The sequence below is a fragment of the Rattus rattus genome, chromosome 17 (assembly GCF_011064425.1).
Source record: "Rattus rattus isolate New Zealand chromosome 17, Rrattus_CSIRO_v1, whole genome shotgun sequence".
NCBI classification, from domain to species: Eukaryota; Metazoa; Chordata; class Mammalia; order Rodentia; family Muridae; genus Rattus; species Rattus rattus.
The window spans coordinates 973,820-997,197 of NC_046170.1; the positions used below are offsets into that span (position 1 = coordinate 973,820).

The following is a 23,378-nucleotide window of genomic DNA, read 5'->3' on the forward strand; positions in this document are numbered from 1 at the left end:
TAAGTGCTGGGATTGCAGGCCTGAGCCGCCACCCCCACAATTCCTGCACGTATAGTCTGTGGGGTTGAGCACACTGAAGTACTGCAAAGCACCCATCACTGCCGTATCCAGGTGTTTTCCGTCTTCCCAAAGGGAAATGCTGCTTGCTCCCTTCTCTGTTGACTTTTTGCCTCTCCAGTGATCCATACAGTGTGGATCACTTCCTAATTAGCTTGTTTCACTTAGCACAGCGCCCTCAGGGTCCATCAGTGTTTCCAGTGTTTTTCTTTCTCACTCCTTCCTAAGTAGTGGTAGAAACCTGTGTAACCCTCTTCGTGCTGAGCCTGAGAGCTGTGACACAGTCTGAGTCATTACTTGCACTGTGGGCTGAGCTCCACCCTGACTCCCAGGACAGGGTGCACTCCCATAGCTAACGCTGCTCCCTTGGAAAGGTCTGGCTGGAAGCTAACACAGCCCCAGGAATCCTGTGGCTGCTTACTGCCCTGTTTTCCCCTCGTCTACTGCCTTTAAACCTGGAACCAGGGCTTCTCTGAGTCTAGCCTCCTAGTTACTGTGTGTTCCTAAATGCTGGAGGACTGGGTGTGAAAGGAGTTGCCTTTTCCTTCCTTTTGAAAGACCCCATGTTAAAGGCAGTGTCAGGAGGATAAGAAGTCCTCCTTTTGCTTCTGTCCTTTTCCATGAACTGCTCCATGGGGCTATGGCATAGCTCTTCCCATTGTGGGAGTGTGCTTGGTGGCTGAAAGATGTCCTCACCACCCCACACCATGTTCCTTTGCTGCTTTCTCATTTTCTGACTATCCTTGTGGCTTTCAGTATGGACTTTACCTATTAGTAGGAAAAGCGCTGGACCTTTAAAGTGGCTTCTTCACACTTCTCTTTGACGTCCTAAAAGTCCATCCAAATGCATTGTCTTTTAGATTGATGGCTTTCAATTTATTTACCCCGTCAGTTAAACACATTTAACATTCATACCCTAATGGATACTTAGAAGTTTATATGTTCTGGGTTTAATCATAAAACAAAGTAATTCTTAAATAATGACACGAGAATACCCAGGCCTAAACTGAGGGGGTATACTTTAATCCCATGCTTTTGGAAGGTAAAGGCAAGAAGATCAAGAGTTCAAGACTATCCTCAGCCACACAGCAAGTTCAAGACCAACCTGGGTAACAATACACCTTGTCTCAAAAACAAGTATCAAGCCAGGAGTGGGAGGTACACATCTTATCCCAGCACTCGGGAGGCAGAGGCAGGCAGATCTGTGGATTCAGGCCAGCCTGGTCTACAAAGAGATTTGAGGACAGCCAGAGCTACATAGTGAGACCCTGATTCAGGAATCCAAAACAAAGGAAGACTATGCAGACCTGGCTTTAGAGTTGACTTCCCATGCCAGGCAGCGATGGCTGTGGCCCACGCATCCTGTTTGAGACCTCACCGCACTTTAAACCAGAGTAGTGCTCTCACAGGACTGCACGCGCTTTGTTGCTAATGCTCCATTTTGAAGTTTGCCTTTTCTGAACTGCTGCAGGCTAAAGGCAGACCCCGCTCTTCCCCCCAGTTAAGTGCCTGAATGGAAAGACCTCTGAGGGGGCCTTTCTGTGTCTGCAGAGCCCCTGGCCTGCAAGAGTGACAGAACCCGCAGGCTGCTTTTCTGCTCTAAGGAGCAGCTGCTCCTTTAAGTTGCCGTGTGCCACATTGGCGTGTCTGTGAGATGACTGGCGTGTGTGACCGTGGGCGTGTGCCACATTGGCGTGTCTGTGAGATGACTGGCGTGTGTGACCGTGGGCCCTGTGAGATGACTGGCGTGTGTGTGTGACAGTGGGCCCGTTAAGTCTCCAGTGGAGCTGAAGGATTCCTGTTCCAGAACAGGCCACCTGTGCTGCCACCGGTAAGAGCGCCGCAGCCCAGGCAGCTGTGCACACAGCTGTGGATAGCAAGCCACCCTCGCGCGCTCGCTCACGTTACCTGCTCAGAGTGCACTGCTGTTAAGGCGGTAACTCCCATGTGCTTCAGGCAGGGCCTTCAGAGAGGACTCAGGGAAGGGCATGGCTCTGGGGTTGGCACTTCTGTGCCTGTTACTACCCATGCAGACCACAGTAGACAAACCACACAGGTGGAAGGCAGGGATGATGACGACAGTCATAGGTGTGTGGGCCTGTGTGTGTGTGTGCGTGTGTGTGTGTGTGTGTGTGTGTGTGTGTGTGTGCGCACGCGTGCGTGCCTGCGTGCATCAGAAAGGTTTAAAAGGAAAATAAAGGAAATATTTTTGTAGCTATACAATGTAAAGTTATAAGTTACAGTCCTAAAAATTAAAGTGTAAAGTAAGTTCTGCTGTGTGAGTATTTTTAACATGTCGTCCATGTTGGAAGGCAGAAAGCTTCCGATTGTCTCTCCAAGTACACTCTCGGGTTTGCACAGTGACCATGCCTCCGCTTGCAATTACTTGATCCTGATTGGTTGCTGCTTTGGGCCTGGGGCAAGAGAGTCGAATGTAGGCTCTCAGTGTCTTTTCTTGGTAAAAGCTATGCTAACTTCTGTGTGACCAATAGCATGTCTCTCAATAATGAGCCTCTAATTCTTGTTTTCTTATTTATTGGTGTTTTTGAGAAGGGTCTCTGTATGCCCTAGCTCTCCAACTGCTAAGATTACAGAGTACCACTGTGTCCAGCTGTGAACTTGCATTTCTTATAACTCTTTCCTAAAGGTGATATTCCCTCCAAAGACAACAGCTTTATATCTCTTCTGACTATAAATAATGCATGTTCACTGTTGAGAAATTAAAAGTGTGGAAAAACAAAAGGTCAATTGAAATTCCACCATCCTGTGACAGTCGTGTGTTGCTGTAACCGTGTCAACGTGGCCACCCTGCACTGTATTAGGAAACACGACTCCTCTTCGTTCTCTCTTCCCTGTCTTCTGTCTGGCAAATAAATACAAGGTTACAGGGCAGTTTGTCAGGCGGGGCTCAGAGGGAGACACTAATGGCCGCCACTGCATACAAGAATGAGAATGGTCCCTCAGTGGGTCCTTAAGCGAGTGTCTTCCAGGTTTCTTAGGGATGAAAATGAGCAGCAGCCAGAGATGCTCCTGGAGATCTGTGTCCCACTAATGCTGCCCGACCGGTACCCTCCTTTACATTTGTGTTTCCTTAATATAAATGTTTACACATATATTTGAGTGATTAAGAACATGGATCTGTATTTCCAGTTTTCCTCACAAAATAAAAATGTTTGTGCATTTCTGCTGTGGTGGTAATTTATAATCAACAACAAGGAGGACCAGTGTCTTTTATTTTTAATGAAAAAGTAAATATTCCACTTTAAATTTCAGTTACAATTTCAAGGGGGAGATAAATTCCTACACTAACTATGTACAGAGACAAGTTGAACTCTGAAATGGTGATATAGTTACTTTCAGTCTCACTCATCAATACTGACGTCAGACGAGGAGACTTGCAGATGGAGTGCTCGGCCTTCAGTTGTGTTAGTAAGCATGGTCTCATCCTTAGCAGTCTCCATTCATCAGGATGGGACTGGGAGCAAGCCGGCCTCCATGTCTAGACAAACCTTTCGCAGCTTCCTTCCTCTCTCCTGTCTCCTAGGAAGGAGCAGTCCCCACCCGCATGATTCTGAAGAGTGTGTTGATGTTGTTACTGCGAATCGCATCCCGGCAAGCACTGATCACCTGGTTCTTTGGCTTTCCAACTGTGTGAGGAAAAACATCGAGTCAGTGCGTCCCAAAAGAGAGATGCAGAGCCAAGCCAGGCGTGGTGGTGCACGCCTTTAATCCAGCACTCTGGAGGCAGAGGCAGGCAGATCTGAGTTCACGACCAGGATGAGTTCCAGGATGGCCAGAGCTACACAGAGAAACCCTATCTGAAGAGAAGAGGTGGGGTAAGGACAGTTTGAAAAGAGCATGAAACTGGGGTAGAAAAGTTACACATACAAAGTTTGCTAACTTGCTACCTCTTAGAAATGACAGAATTTATTACAAAACAAGCCTGGAGGTCATCCCAAGCCAGAATCAACAGTAGGTTTGTAGAGACGACTCAGCTCACACTCCTAAAAAGCACTGATCAAAGCAGCACAGTCAGCGGCCTCAGGCTGTTTCCACTCCCTGTGGCCCATCCTACTGCTCTCTGTTTTCCCTTAGGACAGTGGTTCTCAACCTTCCTAATGCTGCAACCCTGTGATATGTTAATTCCTCATGTTGTGGCTACCCCCACCATAAAGTTACTTGTTACTTCATAACCAATTTTGCTACTGTTATAATTATCTGATATGTGACCTCCGAAGGGGTCACAGCCCACAGGTTAAGAACTGCTGCTTTAAAAGCTACAGCAAAAGCTCAGAAAAGGAATTTAAAGCTTTATTTGTTTGGTGGTTTTTTGTTTTGGTGTGTGTGTGTGTGTGTGTGTGTGTGTGTGTGTGTGTGTGCGTGCGCGCGCGCGCGCGCGCGTGCGTGCGTGCATATTGAGACAGGGTTTCTTTATGTAGCCTTGGCTGTCCTGGGACTCATTCTGTAGGCCAGGCTGGCCTAGACTAACAGGAAATCTGCCTGTTTCTACCTCTCGAGTGCAAGGATTAAAGTGAATGCCACCACGCCCTGCAAGGCTTTCCTTCTTTAAGAAATAAAATAAAAACAAAACAAAAATCTGTCTAGAGAAAACTAAAGCCCTGGTGTGAGAAGTAGAAGCCAGTGTGGAGGGAAGGCTCTTTAGGCGCCAGTGTGAGTTTACAACGCATCCACAGTCGTCCATGGCGCTCATGTTCAGAATATCAGACAGATCAGGCACCAGGGAAAGACGTACCGCGCAGACGGCCCGCCCTCTGGATTGCTTGGTTCACGGCCTTCAGGTTTCCTAGCAGTTCAGTGTGGTTGTTACAACGAATCTTATATCCATTTAGCAAATCTTTATTAAGGTCATAGAGCTCCATATAACGAGTCTTCATTGTTTTCCTGTGGAAATCAATAAAAACCTAGCATCAACGCTCACCAGGCTTCTGACTCTCAGTGAAAAAGAAAACAGTAAACATGATGGTACACAGTTCAAAGCCAGCCTGGGCCGTTAGTGAAGGTAATTCATTAACAAGAGGCCTATTAGTAAAATACTTCTAGAGAGCAGACCCAGCTTCATGTCTTATAAAGCATGGGCCAGTAGCAAGGGGGCTTGCTACTACCAAGCCTGAGAATTTGAGTTGAATCCCCAGAACCCACATGCTAGAAGTTGCCCTCTGACCTCTACACATGTGTGTATGCACTCATGCCTGTGCTCATGAAAAGTAAATGAAATGAACATAAAAAATAAATTTTAAAAACACAAGGGGGCTGGAGAGACGGCTCAGCTGTTAAGAGCACTGACTGCTCTTCCAGAGGTCCTGAGTTCAATTCCCAGCAACCACATGGTGGCTCACAACCATCTGTAATGGGAACTGATGCCCTCTTCTGGTGTGTCTGAAGACAGTGACAGTGTACTTAAATATAATAAATAAATAAATCCGTAAAAAATTTTTAAACACAAAATATTCCTATACAACAATGAAGATTATTTAAGTAAAAATGCTGAACGGGAACTCGTGCTGTGCCGAATACAAAGGGGCAGCTTCTCTGCCAGGCTGGCAGCTTCTTAACTCAGACCAGCTTTAGCTTTCTCTGTGTTTGCTTAAGGAAGAGAAAAACCCTCTATGTTGCTACGTTTCTATTATATAACCCAGTAGTCCTATTCCAAGAGGAGTAAAAATGCAGGTCTACAAAACCTGCTATAAAAATATAACCACCGTAGTGAGGGAGCGCACATACCTGCCGGCTGGTGAAGGAAAAACCGACCACACAAGTCTCCGTGTGGCACACTGTCTGTTCAGCAATAAAGAAGGGCAAAACTGACCCATACGACAGCTGGATAACTCTCAAAGGCAGGAGAGTGAGTGAGAAAAAGACCAACTTAAAAGGTTATATGTGGCATGACGGTACTCGGAGAAGGTAAGACTACAGGGTTAGAAGTGGTCCCTGGAGACGGGGAAAGGTATCAGCAGAGGCCCAAAGGAATCAACATTCCACATCTTGATTTTAGCAGGGAAGTTCTGACAATTGCTCATGCATTTTACAAGCGATATATCAACTGTATCCGCATGAGTAAGAAGCATGCACAACTGTGTATGCAGAGTCTGCATGGGAAGCACAGATGAGCCTGAGAAGAGCATGAGGTTTGGAGACAGTTGTTCCTCTGAGAGCCGCGCACTGTGAAATCAAATGCTAAGGCTGCCACCATCAGGGAAACGAAAGCGCAAGTGGAGACCCAGAAGTAGTTGGCCATTGAAAGCAAAACCCTACTTCAATTTACACATCTGGAAATTCTGTTTCTCTGTGGCCCTGGCTGTCTTGGAACTGGCTTTGTAGACCAGGCTGGCTTCAGTCTACCTGCCTCTGTCTCCTGCGAATAAAGGTGTGCACTACCACAGTCAGCCACACCCGGAAGTTCGTTTATATTTTGGGGCCTTTAATGGTTGAGCCTTTCTCCAACCCTCATCTGAAAATTCTTAAGTAGCATTTTATACTGTTCACTAACACAGAAAACTATAATTACAGAAAATGCAATATAAAAGTTACTATTTATAATGCAAAGAATAGAAAACATCTAGGCTCAAACTTAACATGGCAAAAACGTTGCAGGACATTTGACCCTTGAGATTGTGTTACTTATTCAACAACCAAAAAAAAAGCAACCTTAGGCCCAGTCCCTAGAACACACCTTTAATCCCTCTGGCTGGAATACAGAGACACCCTTAGTACACTTTAATCCCAAATAATAAAAGTAAAGTTAATGTGTAGAAGGAAGTGCCATGTCTTAAAGTGATGTCTAATTGAGAGGCAGACAAAGGGATGAATCACAGAAAGATTTGACAGAATAGGATATGTCCAATTCTCATGAGAACAGAGAAAAAGAGAGGTTACTTAAGAGAGTAGTGCAGAGAGAAAAAGAAAGGACACAGTTTTACTGGGACAGGTGTCAGAGACAGGTTGCAGACAGAGATCAAACTAGAAACATATGCAGACAGAACAAACCAGAGAATGAGAAGGACCAATAGAACAAGTTGCTAGAGTTAGTTTAAGGCCAAAGTCGGAGGCTGAGAGAGAAACCAGATTGAATCATTCATCTTGGAGAGGAGTTTGAGCCATGACAGATAAGTTAAACCAGCCAACAAGAGTTTCAGAAAGAGCTAGAAAGGGTGAGCTTATTCAGCGGTGAGTCTCAGAGAATGAAAACATTCGAGGACTAGATAAGATTGTATGGAGGCTAGGAGCGTCCAGAACTAGGCCTAGGTTAGCAGACAAGAGGCAGTGAGCCTCAGAGATGACAGTTTTTGTTGTTTTGTTCTTTTGAGGGTGGGGGTTGTTTATTTTTGGGACAGGGTGTTTCTTTGTAACCTTAGCTGTCCTGGAACTCACGGAGATCTGCCTGCCTCTGCTTCCCAAATGCTGGGATCAAAGGTGCGGGGCTCCACAGTCTGGCACAGGAACAGTTTTTAAAGACTGGACAAAAACAAACCCTTCAAGTGGTTGGCACCCAGATGAAGGAAGCCTCGGTGCACTGCGGGGAAGCAGACAGGACTGGAGCAAGTCTGAAGCCATCCATCATGAACTCTTGGCTAACATGACACCATTTTAATGTCACTTCTTCCACAACTAACAAATTTAACATGACGGCAACAGCACTAGTGCACCGTTTCTCCAGGATTTGAGTCACCTTAGTTGTAAAGAACAAAGGGGCACAAGTCGTTAAGAAGGATGAGAGTGGGTGGCCTGCAGCCCCACAGGAGGTCTGAGGCAGGAGGACTGTGAGTGTGAACTGTGAGGCTAGCCTCCCCAAAACTATACTAAAACAGAAATCCTGTGTGATCCAGCAGCCTACTTCTGGCTTACTGACCACAAGAATTGAAATCAGGGTCTTTAGAAAATTAGCAGTGGATGTGCACCGCAGCACTGTTCACAAAGCAAACACGCACGCGCACGTGCACGCACACACACACACACACACACACACACACACACACACACACACACACATACACACACAGGAGGAAGCCCATAGGCACATGAAAGGAGAAACAGCTTAGAAGGCAGTGAACTACTCAGCCTTCAGACAGAAGGGCATCGATAATGTGCAATAACTTGGTTGAACTTTTTGAGGATCGATGCTGAGTGAAAGAAGCCAGTTCCAAAGAGACAAATACTACATGGGCCATTCCTATGAGGAATCCATAAAGCTGCCATAACCCATAGTCAACACGTAGACTGATGTCTGTGGGGCTGGGGAGAGGGGAAAGAGGGGAGTTAATTATTCAGGGCACCAAGGTCCTTGTACTGACAAAGTACTAAGGGAACCAGGAATGTTCATCAGGCAGGGGAGTATCCTCAATGGAGGAGACAACAATCAACACCTGCATTCTGTCCAGAAAGCTGAGAGTGGATTTTGTTTGACCTGGTGACCTTTATGCTGTCTGTGGAGGCAGACCTCCCCCACCTCTGGCTATGGAGGCAGACCTCACCCAAACTCCCCAGAATGATTCTCCCAGCCTCTTCCCTCCCTAGAGCATTGCCCATCCTTAAGCGAGATGTCACATGTCCATCATGACCTGCTGACCTCTATGATATCTATCACCAGAGACCACACTAGAGTCTAAGCCTTTCATTTTTTTTAAAAAAAAAATTTTTTCAGCGCTGGGGAACGAACCCAGCGCTCTACCATTGAGCTAAATCCCCAACCCCTAAGCCTTTCAGCTGTAGAACTCACCCTCACGGTCACGTGACCTGTGTAAAGGAGTTTCTGTGTGGTCACACCTTAAATGTATTGTGCACCTGGAATCCGACTAACTGGAGACCTTTTCCTAAATTGTACTATGTTTAAAATAAAGTGACAATGAACGGCCTGCATTAGGCTCCCTAAGGTCTGGTCCAGGCTGATGAAGTCAACCGACCCCAGATTTCACTCTTGTCTTCTCACAATCGCTTCTCTGCCTGGGTGCCTGCAGGCCCCTCTCAACCAATCAACACACACCTCACAAACCAGACAGTTTGGTTGCTTTTCAAATTAAATAAATGGAAACAGTTTGTACAGGGGCGTTCAATCTGTGACATGTTTTTAAGCTTTCTTGGTGTCCTTCATGCTGTGGCCACCCATGACTCACTGCCGGGCTGACGACTCTCGGAGCCCTTCCATCAGACTGCTGATGCTACTCTGGACTTCCATCTGGGGGTTTGCTGTGATTTTGACATGGTTTAGTGAGCCCCCAAAGGTCCTCGGTGTGTTAATATTAAGTAGTAGGACCTTTAAAACAATACAGTTCAAGGTCATCAGTTCACTAAGGGCGCTGCCTTTGGAAACAGTTAAGGTAGATCTCATCGGATCCTGGTTAGATTTCCCAAGAGAACTACTGTAAAAGAAAAAGTGAGTCTGTCTGTCCAGTGATGCTACGCAGTTTCTTGTTCTTGCCTGCACTCCTGCCGTGATGCCACCCACCATAGGATCATGCCATTAGGAAGGCCCTCGCCAGAACCAGTGTGGCATTTTGTAGACTTTGAATGTCCAAGAACTAAATAGACAACCCTTCCTTACACACTATTCAGTCACTATTCCTTACACACTATTCAGTCACTATTCCTCACACACTATTCAGTCACTATTCCTCACACACTATTCAGTCATTCCTTACACACTATTCAGTCATCATTCCTTACACACTATTCAGTCATCATTCCTTACACACTATTCAGTCACCATTCCTTACACACTATTCAGTCATCATTCCTTACACACTGTTCAGTCACTATTCCTTACACACTGTTCAGTCATCATTCCTTACACACTGTTCAGTCACTATTCCTCACACACTATTCAGTCATTCCTCACACACTCTTCGGTCATCATTCCTTACACACTATTAAGTCATCATTCCTTACACACTATTCAGTCATTCCTCACACACTATTCAGTCACTATTCCTCACACACTATTCAGTCATTCCTTACACACTGTTCAGTCATCATTCCTTACACACTGTTCAGTCACTATTCCTTACACACTATTCAGTCACTATTCCTTACACACTATTTAGTCACTATTCCTTACACACTACTCAGTCACTATTCCTTACACACTGTTCAGTCATCATTCCTTACACACTGTTCAGTCACTATTCCTTACACACTGTTCAGTCATCATTCCTTACACACTGTTCAGTCATTATGAGTCATTCTGCTGTAGCAATGGGAAGCAAATACAGGATTTTTATACCCCATGCCTTTATAAACGTTGTGTAAATGTATAAAATGAGCACAGATTTCTCTAAGCCTTACACTGCGAGCAAACTGCTGGGTCACTCCATTTCAGCTTTACTAACAAGGCCAACTTAGTTTCCACAGTAACTGAACTAATTTGGACTCCGCTGAGCAGCATCTACTCTTTCCCACTCACTTGTTTGACGTATTCCAGCTCTGCTAAGTACTCACATGTCTCTCATCAGACGCGCATCCTCCGCTCTGACCAGCAAACTTCGGATGAGGTTAGAATTATCAGCCATGTTGGCGCTGAGCTTTTGATGCACTGAATGGTACTCATCCACCTGGAGACCAAGAGCACTCAATTAACCAGGCTTCATGCACTTCCCCAGAGCCAGGAAGATGGAGAAGACACTGCCTGCCACATACAGAGCCCCTTGTCCTCCCTGCCCGCTCAGTCATACCATCTACCTACCTCTCTATCCATCTCCTCTTAACAAATGGTCTACACTACCTTCAGGGATGATACCCCAGGCTAGACCTTCCTCTGTCGGCACCAAGGGTCTGGGCAACATACACACTAAGGTTTTAGTGACTCACAGTGATAATGGTCTTCTCAGACCAATGGTCTGCGGGTCTCCTCAGGAAGGGCAGTGTAACACTGAGTGTTGAACCTTGGGCACCACTCAGCTACAGCCCCAACCCCCAGAGTGGTTTACACTACAGCCAATCATAATCCTTTTTTTTTTTAAACTTTGGATTTGAGTTTTTGGAAAGCAATGAACTCAAGACCAACGTGGATGGAGCAGATTAGCGTGACGTGTGTGTGAAAGAGGAACCAGGAGAAGCGAGGCTGAAGACGTGGCTTCACTTTTACACAAGTCCTCCAAGGAGCTCACGCGCCAGTGCTCATCGAAGAGAACACATTATCACAGGGCACGTATCCACAGATATCTTTGTTCAGTTTATAAGAGACACATTTCCAGCTCCAAGGCTGCCACCGTTTACCTTCACCAGCACTTTCCGTAACTCCTCGAAGTAGACAGGGAAATCTGCTTCTACCTGAAGGTCTTCAATAGCAAAAAAGGATGCCATCGACTGGATGATATCACCAGCAAGATCAATATCATCAGTATTCACCGTGATCTACCGGGGAAATGGGCAAGGTTAGCCTCCTCACAGATGGACAGTGATAATGGTCTTCTCAGACCAATGGTCTGTGGTCTTCTCAGGAAGGGCAGCACCTGACTCTCTCCCTGCTCCACACGATTCTTGAGAGCATGTTTGTACAGAGAGCGATGAAGTCAGGCTGCTTTTAGAAAAGTCAGTTTTGCTTGCAGATGGCTAAAGGTTACTCCTGGAACCTTATAAACTAAATGAAATATTAGCCAAACAACTAAAATGATTGTGTGCCAAGTGTCATTCAAACCTAACCTCCCGAGTAGCTGGGACTAGAGGGCATGCCATTGTGCGTGGCTTTGTAACCAGGAGAAAAGAAAAACAGCAAACGGCCAGGAGCAAAAACATGGTGTCCTTGAGAACAGCTAAACATAAGTGATCTCTGACATTCTTCTGTCTCCTGATACAAAACTGCCGGCGGTGGGACAGGAAGCTGAAGTCCCACAGTGAGCAGCTCAGTCATGGACGGAGAGCTCAGCCAAGAACTCCAACTGTCTGCCTCAGTTTCCCCAGTCTCTGGGCGATGTGTAGCTCACTTTGAAGGTGCTACCTTGGTGTGCTCTCTCATCAGGCGACCCTAGCCACCCCTGCTGGATGCTATAAAGTCCTATTTGATGATGTTCTTCTGTTCTCTAATGGCTACTGCTCTCTCTCCTGCCACTGACTTATTTCTGCTTGCTATATAGTTAGTAAACTTACTCATTCAAAATAGAAAGCACAGCTATCATGGCTACAGTAGATCATTCCCCAGACTTACAGGGCAGCACCCTCTAGACTCACAACCATCACGGTTTTTATTAGGATGATTTTCATTTTTACTTATTTGTTTTGTTTTGTTTTTTGAGACAAAGTACATAACCCAGGTCTCAGAGACCTGCCTGCCTCTGCCTCCTGTGTGCCACCATAGCCTGTCCCTCACAGTTAATTTAACTGTCAACTTGATACAATCTAGAATCAACTGTAAAGGAAACTGAATGGTCTGGATTGGTAGGCTCAGAGGCATGCTCGTAAGGGGATTTTCTTAGCTGGGTAAACTGAGGTTGGAAGACAGCACCCTGATGGGCAGCAACATCTCAGGGGTTGGGGCCTGGACTGAAGGAAACAGAAGAGCAAGGGGCGCATGCCTTAGTTCTGCCTCTCTGCTCCTGGGCTGTGGAAGGAAACACGGGCAGCTTCTGCCACTGCAACTCCTCCACGTCAGGGTCTAAGGCTGACGCTGACAAGCATACATCCTGTCTCCTCTATGCTGTTTCTGCTGGGTACTTCATCACGGTAACAGGAAAGGATACTAAGACACCAGCTCTCCCCAAATGATAGAAGGAAGGAATAAAAGCCAAGAACGAAGCACAACACTGCTGTTCCAGAGTGAACCCAGTGTGGACAGAGATCGACACACCAGGCTGGGAAACTCGCTTCTGTGACCTTGACAGTGTAGGCTGCACTTTGCACGCGAATGGACAAACAGCATGGCAGACAGAACTCTATGCCCACTGTGTCATAAGTCGGACATCATACGTCACCTCACCACTGGGTTTCATTTTTATGTAGAGCTGGCCACCGTTGCGTAAGGATGTGAAACAGACGTGAAACGGGGCGTTCTGAATGTTACTGTCTTCTGGCAACAAGAAGTTCTGGTTGAGCCACGTGACCATCTTAGAAATAATAGAATGAAGTGTGCTTCAGTTTTTCAAGTACAGTCATTGTGGAAAGAATTCCTTTCTCTAGTTTTACTACTTGGTTTTAAAAAAGACATTCCACCCCAGCAGCCCTCCTACACATACAGGCCAAGGCCATGCGAGTCACACTCCCCTTTCCCTCAGTCCTGGTCATCAGCAACACTCACAATTACAGCCAGTCCCATAGCAGGCCCTTCCTCCCTACATGTAAGGCACAAAGGTCTGAAGGGGATGCTGCTTCTGCTCACTAACAGCTTTTCTGTAGATACACAGGACTGTCTGCAGGGAGCGGATCAACTGCCGTGTAATATTTTTATTAAGCATCCATGTGTAAACTCAATGCAGGTCACCTACAGTTTTAATGTTAATACTTTACAGTGCTTCGCAATCCTGCTTCCAAGAATCACCCACGAGGCTATCTAGAAGGTCCTAACTAGTGATCCGAGAATCTACATAGTTAAAACCTTCTCAAGAATTCAGAAGCCAGCATCCCACCCTCTTTTCTCCTGCCATTCCTCACCCTGAGGACCACCTGCTCCAAGTTCTGCTCTACCAGGAACCAACCGCTATCCATAGTTTTGTTGAATCAACAGACAGAAGCACTGGCGAGGGAAGCCCCAGCCCAATAGTGCCACATCTCCTGAGCTGACTCATGCCTGGCTGCAGCCTCCACACCAGGGCCATTGCAAGGGGCATCAGCACAGCACAGCGGCCCAGTTCACTGGAGCGGGGCTGGCAGAGCTGGGGTGTCTGGCTCTGGGACCGGGATTGGAACTATGTGGGGAGCCTCATCACTGTCTATGCTTGTGACGCTCTCTGAAGCAGAAACTGTTGGATCCTGGGCTCTCTTGCTTAATGGTGGCCTTGCTCATCCTCCTCGCCCTGTGAGGCAGCTGTGTCTACCTCTAGTCCCCACAGTCCTCTCCCATGTCTCCTCTGCCCTGCAGGTTCCTCTTCAGAGCCTCCCCGGAAGTATGGAGAAAGTAGGGCTCAGGGTTTAACAGAGAAGTCAAGCAAGTAGTGTACTAGTGAGGAGAGAAGAGTTCCGAAGCTTAACCAAAGGTACAGTCCACTGCCACAGATGGCAATCTCTATAAGGCATTTTACACCAGTCATGGAGCCTCCTTAGAGCTACTTATGAGGTGGGCGATACCACCCTCCCGTTAGATGGGAGCTCCTCGAAATCATTAAAAATTTAGTTAAGGGAGCACTTGAGCTTAAAAACAAAAGCCCCCATCTCCAAATCCTACCTTCTCTATCCCCCCCCCCTTGAGACTTTTCCCTATGCAGTCCAGTCTGGTCAGGAATTCCTGGGTTCACATGATCTTTCTGCCTTTATCTTGCAAGGAACTGGGAAGACGGATGGACACCGCTTCCCTAAACATCTCTGTTTCCCTTCTCTTGAAACATTGAGGCAAGACAACTACACTAATATCATAACAAAAGAAATAAGAGAATTAAGAGTTCAGTTGTAACTAAGGATAACTTAGGAGTGTGTGTGTGTGTGTGTGTGTGTGTGTGTGTGTGTGTGTGTGTGTGTCTTTCAAAGTTCAAAGAAAAATTTTGGCAAATTTTGAGTTCTGTTTTATTTGGGCTTCTTGAAATAGTGTCTCACGTATATAGCCCAGGATGTCCTAGAATTTCTGATGGACCCCAGGCTATTCTCAAAATCACGACCCTCTTGCATCTGAAGTTCTTATATTGTAGACAGGCCTATGCCACCAGGCCTAAAACCAGTAATGTTTCACTGTAAGTTACGAGCCGGAGCCAGCAAGATGACTCAGTCAGTAAAGTATGTCAGCCTGATGACTCAGAGGAAGGAGAGATCCGACGGCTAAACATTGTCCTCGAGCCCTCACACTCACACCACGGCATGCACACATAGAACCCTAAACATAAACACACAGCCCACACATGCATGCATTAACAAGAAATTAAAAGAAGCTTAAACGCTCCTGAGCAAACTCTATACTCCATAGTTCACAGTGTCTGTTGCCACCAGCGTGACACTGGTATTTCTTCTACATAGTAACAACTAACAGATTCTAAGGTGCAAACCATAAACTGAAAGCAAAGAGCGCGGGACTCACCCTCTGTGCCCGCTCCACTACGATGAAGTTCACGAAACTGACAGGCTCGTTTGCTGCGTCTGGGCTTGTCAGTGCATACATGGTAAATCTGGGCAGCTGCCTTATCAGTTCAAACACATGGAACTGGGTGCTACGGCCAAGCAGTGAACACAGAGAAGTATTTGGTACAGTGTTAGTGCGCACTCCCCACCCCCACTTTTAAAGACAGGGTCTCATGTAGCCCAGGCTTGTCTCCTGGTCCTCTTGCCTTTGCCTCCCAAGATTGCATGTACCGCCATGCCTGGCTTGGAACAATGCTATTTCACAGTGGGGGCCCAGGAAAAAAACTCATTACTGAGTCAACACCAGCAGATGTCTAACTAAGTGTGATACTGAAGAAAGGGGGGGGAAGCTTGGGGGTAAAGTTCTGTAGCAGCATAGTGATTTTGAGATTTAGAAATAATGTAAACTGTCCACATATACACACTCATGCCCCAGGGCTTCATAACACCCTGAAAGAATATAAAAAGCCTTTGTTTTTTATTGGTCAGCAGATTTTGTTGTTTTTACTAAACAGGGTTTCACTAAGTTGCTCAGTATGGCCTTCAACTCCCCTAGCGTCTAGACTGACCTGGAACTCCTGATCCTCCTGCTTCAGCCTGACTGCTGGGATCACAGGCCTGAACTAGCTTGCCCAGCCTGTGTCTTCAACAAGTGTAGTTAGCTTTTCCACTAGCTTCAGTACTGCACCTCACATAAGTGTTAGCAACTGAACGGTGTTATCCAGTCGTCCTTTCATTGTCGTGCTGAGGTTCAAACCTACGACCTCGAGCAAGCTAAGCGTGAGTCTTACCACTGAGCATCACAAAAGCTCAAATATGCATCTTCGAGTCCCTAAGATTGCCTGACTAAACATTGAAAACGACCACCTTAAACTTACATACCTCTATTTTCTTTGGAAGGAATTTAAACTAAGGAGATAAAAGGTTGTGGGAAAACCTTGACGAGCAAGCAGATCCTTCAGTGACCTCTCTGGTCTGGCAAGGGACAATTGTAATAGCAATTCCCTGTCTCTACAGAAAGGACCTGTGACAGGAAGGGTCACCTGCTTCTGTAACCCACGAAGGTTTTCAAGTGCAGATCCACAGGGACGTCTTTGGGAGGCGTAATTGGTACCCGGATGGAGCTGGAAAGGTTGTGAGTGCTGGGGTGGACCACGTGGCTTTCACCCGCAAAAATTCCCTCTGCAAAAATGAGTACTGCCCGGATGATTGTATCTGAAGGGAGAAGGAAAACAACATTTCGGGACTACTCCAAGATAGCACGGCTGCCTACCAGCACCAGCTGTGTGTAGAGAGAGTCTCACCATTGGAAGTGGAAATGCGTAATTCCGCGTGTGCGTCTTGTGCGTCATTCCCCAGATTGACTGAGAGGGCTGTGTGGAGCTTGGTATTGGCTGGGATTATGCCTTTCTGTCCATCGGCCTCATTCAGGGGACTGCTCAGCTCTGCCTGTAAGACACCTCCTAACTTCAGCTGAGTCGCTCAGTGAACTAAGTCCAAGTTAAACAGCACGGTTATGCAGCTTCAGGGCAGGACAGACTGCCCGCCCCCTCACTAATCTCATCTTCACAACTCCTCTGAATCCCAGGCACCTTTCTAGTGCTCCCTCACTGTATCTGGTCCTGTGAGCAATCCCACTGCTGTCCCAATCTGTGGTCCTCCATACCTCTTCCTACCCTTTACAAATGCTTGTGTCTGGCTGTCCTTCTAGCTGTCTACCTGTCTCATCTCTATTTCTCCTTTTAAAAACATTTTATACTTATTTTTAATTTGGTGAGTATGTGTGGAGCAGAGATGGTTGAGAGGGTATAGGATCTCCTAAGAGCATAGGCCACCGTGAGCCCCCTGTGGGTGCTAGAACCCACACAGGCATCCTCCACAAGCTCAGTGCAATCCTAACTGCTAGGCCCCGCTACAGCACGTCTCTCCTTTTTCTGAGACAAGATCTGGCTATGTAATGCGGACTAGAACTCGGGAGCCTCCTCTTAGCCCCTGCGGGTCCGGAGGGCGCAGCCCCGGCCAGCCCTGACTCTGGCACTTCCCCGCACCTGCAGACGCTAGCCCCAACATTTCAGACGCTAGAGCAAGGCCCACCTTGGTGTTCTCCTCATAGTTGCGCAGTTCTAGCAACAGATTCTGCTTTTTCTGACTCAGCTCTCGGATCAGGTCCTGCTCCACACTTGTGTCCAGGAGGTTCCCCTTCATCTCAGCTGTGCCTGGTAGGTAGCCTCGGACTGAACAGAAGACAAGACCCTGAGCATAGCTGGCCACTTCCACTTCAGACCGTCAGTGACCTGCCCAGATAAGCCAAAATTCTGTATCTTCACTTTCCTGACTTAGGTGAATTTGCTAGAAAAGCTTAATAGAATACTGCAGAATTCATTTTCAGGCATTTTTAACCTGATCAAATTGAAATTTTGACTTTTCGAGGAGTTTTCTTATCCCAATTTACTTTCCCCATCCACTGAGCAGCAGATTAACTGTACGTGGCCATCCATCCGGTAATCTCCCTCCACCACACCAGCAACGGCAGAAGAGAAGTTGTCTTTAAATATGACCTCTCCGGTCCGGTCACTGCGAGCATCAACCTGAAATGACACCGTAGCACAAAAGTCACTCACACCACAGTTTAAAAACAACAGCAACGGGGTTGGGATTTAGCTCAGTGGTAGAGCGCTTACCTAGGAAGCGCAAGGCCCTGGGTTCGGTCCCCAGCTCCGAAAAAAAAAGAACCAAAAAAAAAAAAAAAAAAAAAAACAACAGCAACAAAAACGTTAAGATAAATACTAGCTTTCAAAGTTACTTAGTCCCTGGGGCTGGAAAGAGGGCTCAGCCGGTAAGAACGCGGGCTGCTCTTCCAGAGGACTGGTTCAATTCCCAGCACAGCACACACGGAAGCTCACACCTATGTGTAACTCCAGTTCCGTGCGATCTGACACCCTCCCACAGACACATACACAGGCAAAACCAATGCACATAAAATAAAAACAAATTTTTAAAAGTTATTAGTCCAAAGCCAGGTGAAATGGTGCATGCTTTAATCCTAGCACTCCAGAGGCAGGAGGATCTCTCTGAGTTGAGGCTACCCTAGTCTACATCAAGAGTTACAGGACAGCAAGGGCTACATAGACCCTGATTCAAAAACAAAAAAGTTGGGGGTTGGGGATTTAGCTCAGTGGTAGAGCGCTTGCCTAGCAAGCACAAGGCCCTGGGTTTGGTCCTCAGCTCCGGAAAAAAAAACAAAAAAGTTACTTAGTCCAGTATGTGTAGTGGCACACGCCTGTAATCCCAGCACTTGGGAGGATTGGTGCAGAGCTATCCTCAGCTACATGTCATGTTTGAAGCCAGCCTGTACTACATAAGGCGTTGTCAGTCAGATACACGCATGCACGGAGGAACGCATGCATTCAAGAGTACATTATGAAGCCTGTGGCTGAGGGGCCCCGGGGATCTAGAGGACATCTCAAAACAGATGTCCTTCCCTCTTGTCAGCAGACGCCGTCCCTCCCTCAATGTCCCTTGTGAAAAACGAGGTCTGCTGGGAGCTGGTCATAAAGCACACCCAGCACATGATCAAAGCAATGTGCTCCCAGGCCTATCTGCCAAGGCCCAGAGTCCACCCTGCACATACCACTCATGAGATCTTACGCAAGTGTCTTAAATTTTTTGTTCATGGTTTCATATGGAGATCGATAACCAGAACAAGAGTAAGAACAGTGCCCACAGGGTGTAGAGTGCTGAGAGTATTAACACGTAAAGTGGTGTAAACACACACATAGGACTAGACAGCAGACATCAGCTTTGACACTCGATGTTTGTCTAACTCCAGCAATCAAGACGCTGAGTCAGGAGGTCTGCCTTAAGTTCAAGGCCAGCTAAGGCCATACGGTGAGTTTGAGGAAGGCTCTGTCTCAAAACAAAAGGTTCGGATATAAATTACATCTTTATGGACTGGCAAAATGGCTCAGTAGGAGGCACTCGGTCTGATGACCTAAGTTTGAGCCACAGGACCCACATGGTAGAAGGACTGAACTGACTCCCTCAAGCTGCCCTCTGACCCCCACACATGTACCATGGCACACTTGCCACTCCCCGTAAATACGTGTAATTTCTTTTAAACATTATTATCCTTGCTCTACCTCTTAAGTGCAGGAAGTGTAAGTATACTACCACACCTGGCTCCAAATCCTGGACTCAACCATAATTCCTGTTCCCCAAGAATGTCGTCTGCTAGGGTCTGAATGCTTGCCTCTCCCTGGATCTGTACATTATAACTCTACTCATAAGCATAGTGCCATTGGAGGGTACCCACATGTGGGATTACTGCTCATGGAAGATGCCCCCAAAGCCAGGCACTCCCTATTCTTGGCGATGTCTCGGCCCCTCCTACTGCACGAGGCCACAGTGAGAAGACAGTCACCCATGAGGAAGCAGCCTCCCAGACACCAAATCCCTCTGCACCTGATGACAGAGGCCCCAACCCCAGACTAATGGGGAACAAACTCCCACTGCTTACAAGTACCCAGGCCATGTTACGTGTTAGCACAGCCTAACTGAACATACATAGTCAGTGAGTGGACTTTGAAATTCTTAACAAGTAATGAAGACATATTCTTCTCTTACGACGTTTAATACCTCTGCCAAGGGCAAAACCAAAAGAAAGTCAGTGCTTTTTAAACAATATCAAAGGAAGGCCAAGGTTCTGGCCAAAGGTAGGGAAGAGCGTAGAAGAAAAGGCCGGAATTAGCTGATCTCCCGGGCAGGCCAACACTGACAGAGAAGGAAGTTACTACAAATGGTGTCCACAGAGATCAGAAGCTAACAAGACAGCCTTGACTTGCCAAAATACCAAGAGATTATGATGTGAAGCTTAAAAGGTAAAGAAAGCAAAAGGATTTTCTTTGAAGTTACAGGTAGAAAATATATAACATATCATGATTCTTCCTGTTAATTCTACAAAAGAGCTATTCACACAGCCCATTGCTGGATTAATTTTTTTACTGGTCTACACTACAATTTGATTTTCATGCCTTCAAAGAGGAGACTGAGAAAGACTCTCTGGAGATTTTCTCCCAAGTTTACAAGGCAGAAAGAACACATCCGTCTTATATCAAGAAGAGATAATGAGGAAAGACTGACCCTGGTTTATATCTCAGTAGTGCAGCAGACCATAAACATGTTACCTTGAGTCACACGGATGTTTCCTAACATAAACTTACCTTCCCATTAGACCACCCAGTGATCAGTTCACACACTCCATCAGAATTGATGTCAAAAGCATGGATGCTCATGGCATGGTTTTTGGACTGGAAAAGAATTCCAATAATTAGTGAAGGAGTCCTCCATGTTGGAAGTATAACCTGCCCCAGACAGGAGAGCTGAGCTGTACTAACTTTAATTCTCCAGTACCGGGCTGTTTTGTCATAAACTCCAACTGTGCCATTAGAAAGGGCATAACCAAACCGACTGCCATACATGGGACACAGAGAGGTGACTATCTGCAAAAAACAACACAGGAAACAGTTATTCAGTAAGACTCAACTTCACATGCAACCTTGTAAAACCATGTTTGTATTGAGGAACTCGGTCCTCCAGGCATGACATGGCCATTGCTATCTTGAAGATTTATTTATTTTATGTATTTTTGTACACTGCTGGTATCTTCAGACACACCAGAAGAGGACATCAGATCTCATTACAGATGGTTGTGAGCCACCTTGTGGTTGCTGGGAATTGAACTCAGGTCCTCTGGAAGAACAGCCAGTGTTCTTAACCCCTGAGCCATCTCTCCAGCCCCCACTGCTATCTTGAGATCAGAACAGCTGTGATGTCCTCAGTTAAACTCGTTGGTTCATCAAGACAAATTGGAGTGGAATGCTTTCCTGGGTCTGACACTGCCCTCTCAATCTCGGGTGAATAGAGAGAGACTCCCCGGGAAAAGTCAAGAACCTCTTTGCCACAAGTGTGTTCAGATTTAAAAGCCCTTCTGAAGCTGAGCAGCAGAGTTAAGGCAGCTGCGTGCAATGCTGTCCCGCCTACAGCTGCGTGCAATGCTGTCCCGCCTACAGCTGCGTGCAATGCCGTCCCGCCTACTGCAAGGTCACCACTCTGCACCCTGGCCTGTGGCCTGTGACATGGTGCCTGTTCTCTCTGCTGGCCTAAGGTCACCACCACTCTGCAGCAGCACATCCTACCTCTGTCTCTGTCATTTCTGCCACAATCTCATCTTCTTTAAAAACTCGAATGTCAAAATCTTCAGATCCAACAAGAAGCTGAAAAAGGAAGGGAGACGGCAGTATCAGAGTTTAATGTGTAAACACAGCACAGTTTCATGAATTAAAAAAGAAAAAGAAGACATTTCTATGCTACCTGCTACTTTGCCATATTACTTGCTACCCACAAGCTCCAGTCCTCTAGAAATCCAGTGCTCAAGGGGGTTGTACCTGATTTGGTCACAAGAGAAAAAGTGTCTCTGGGCAGGGCAGGACAGGGCAGGACAGGCTCCTTCCCTGAGTGACAGAAGCCTTCAAAGGTAACACATGAATGTGCTGTCTGCCCAGGAGCACCCACCCATGCAACACAGACTGATAAATAACTTCTTTCTAGAAGCAAAATGCTGCCATTTTCCTGGGGTAAAACAGGACTGTGGGAACACACAATGTATCAATGATGTAACAATGATATCAGGAAAGCCAGGTTGACAGCTTATTGGACTTTAGACTGGAGAAAGGGTGCAGCTCCCTCACCGGGACCCACAGAGGTGGCCCTTAACGCTGTGAGGGTGCATGGTGGTGGCCCTAGTCCTGACCTCCACTTCTACAGCCTGCACGGCAGCGGCACTGTGACTCTGCCCACAGGCGAGCAGCGGCACAGTGGGAGCAGCTGCTGCAGAAGCTTCCGCATGGCACCTCGGCTCCCCAGCTGACAGAGGCTGACAGACTATTCCAAGTGTTAGCTTCCCTGCCTCTCAGGCCTTTCGCCCTCTGCAGCCACACTGTCGCCTCCCTACATACACACACAGTTATGTAAGCATGTGTGTGTACACTACTATACACACAGTTATGTAAGCATGTGTGTGTACACTACTATACACACAGTTATGTAAGCATATGTGTGTGTACACTACTATACACACAGTTATGTAAGCATGTGTGTGTACACTACTATACACACAGTTATGTAAGCATATGTGTGTGTACACTACTATACACACAGTTATGTAAGCATATGTGTGTGTACACTACTATACACACAGTTATGTAAGCATGTGTGTGTACACTACTATACACACAGTTATGTAAGCATGTGTGTGTACACTACTATACACACAGTTATGTAAGCATATGTGTGTGTACACTACTATACACACAGTTATGTAAGCATGTGTGTGTACACTACTATACACACAGTTATGTAAGCATATGTGTGTGTACACTACTATACACACAGTTATGTAAGCATGTGTGTGTACACTACTATACACACATAGTTATGTAAGCATATGTGTGTGTACACTACTATACACACACAGTTTCTCTATGCTGTCCAATACGTGGTCTAAGAGTGAGTAATACCAGTAAGTGCTACTGGAATAAAAGAGGTCTGTTTCCTCAGCCAGGGCTACAAGGAAAGCAGGGTCACCTGACAACTGCTGCCTACAAAACCCTCAGCACATTTATTGTTATTTAATAAATTCTGGAGCTGTGGAAAGACACAAACATAGTTGGCCATATTTTTAACGCAGTGCAGTCACAAAACCCTCTCTCTCAGAGCCCAAGCCCAGTGTCCACAGAAAGCAGGCTAAGTTCGGGCCCAGGAGACACGGTACACATACCAAGTTCTCAAGGATCTGATTTCTAGCCTAATTTCTTATATGAATATCCAGCTGCAATCATCAGAATTATTTCAAATGAGATGATTTTATCAGCCAAGATTGAAAATGACTGAGTGTCCAAAGCATCAGAGTGGTCTATGGGATTATGAGTGGAACTGAGGTCTCATCAGCCTTTGCCTTCTCCTCCCCTAATGTCTCAGAGATGCAACAGTGAGTGGAGGAGGAGGAGGAGGAGGAGGAGGAGGAGGAGGAGGAGGAGGAGGAGGAAGAGGAAGAGGAAGAG

The 23,378-nt window shown here is 46.5% G+C and overlaps 1 protein-coding gene across 1 annotated transcript in view; it reads right to left on the reverse strand.

Moving 5' to 3' along the window:
- Window positions 1–3,273: 3,273 nt before the first annotated feature.
- Window positions 3,274–23,378, reverse strand: part of Bbs2 (Bardet-Biedl syndrome 2) — a 34,874-nt gene continuing 14,769 nt past the window's right edge. The window contains exons 5-17 of the mRNA XM_032887687.1: window positions 21,456–21,533; window positions 20,655–20,759; window positions 20,481–20,567; window positions 17,714–17,849; window positions 17,356–17,495; window positions 16,566–16,710; window positions 16,305–16,476; window positions 15,221–15,350; window positions 12,975–13,106; window positions 11,284–11,421; window positions 10,507–10,619; window positions 4,811–4,959; window positions 3,274–3,704 (exon numbers count right to left, since the gene is read on the reverse strand). Of these exons, the coding sequence (XP_032743578.1) occupies window positions 3,598–3,704; window positions 4,811–4,959; window positions 10,507–10,619; window positions 11,284–11,421; window positions 12,975–13,106; window positions 15,221–15,350; window positions 16,305–16,476; window positions 16,566–16,710; window positions 17,356–17,495; window positions 17,714–17,849; window positions 20,481–20,567; window positions 20,655–20,759; window positions 21,456–21,533 (1,632 nt within the window). The 3' untranslated portion in view covers window positions 3,274–3,597. The remainder of the gene's footprint in view (window positions 3,705–4,810; window positions 4,960–10,506; window positions 10,620–11,283; window positions 11,422–12,974; window positions 13,107–15,220; window positions 15,351–16,304; window positions 16,477–16,565; window positions 16,711–17,355; window positions 17,496–17,713; window positions 17,850–20,480; window positions 20,568–20,654; window positions 20,760–21,455; window positions 21,534–23,378) is intronic.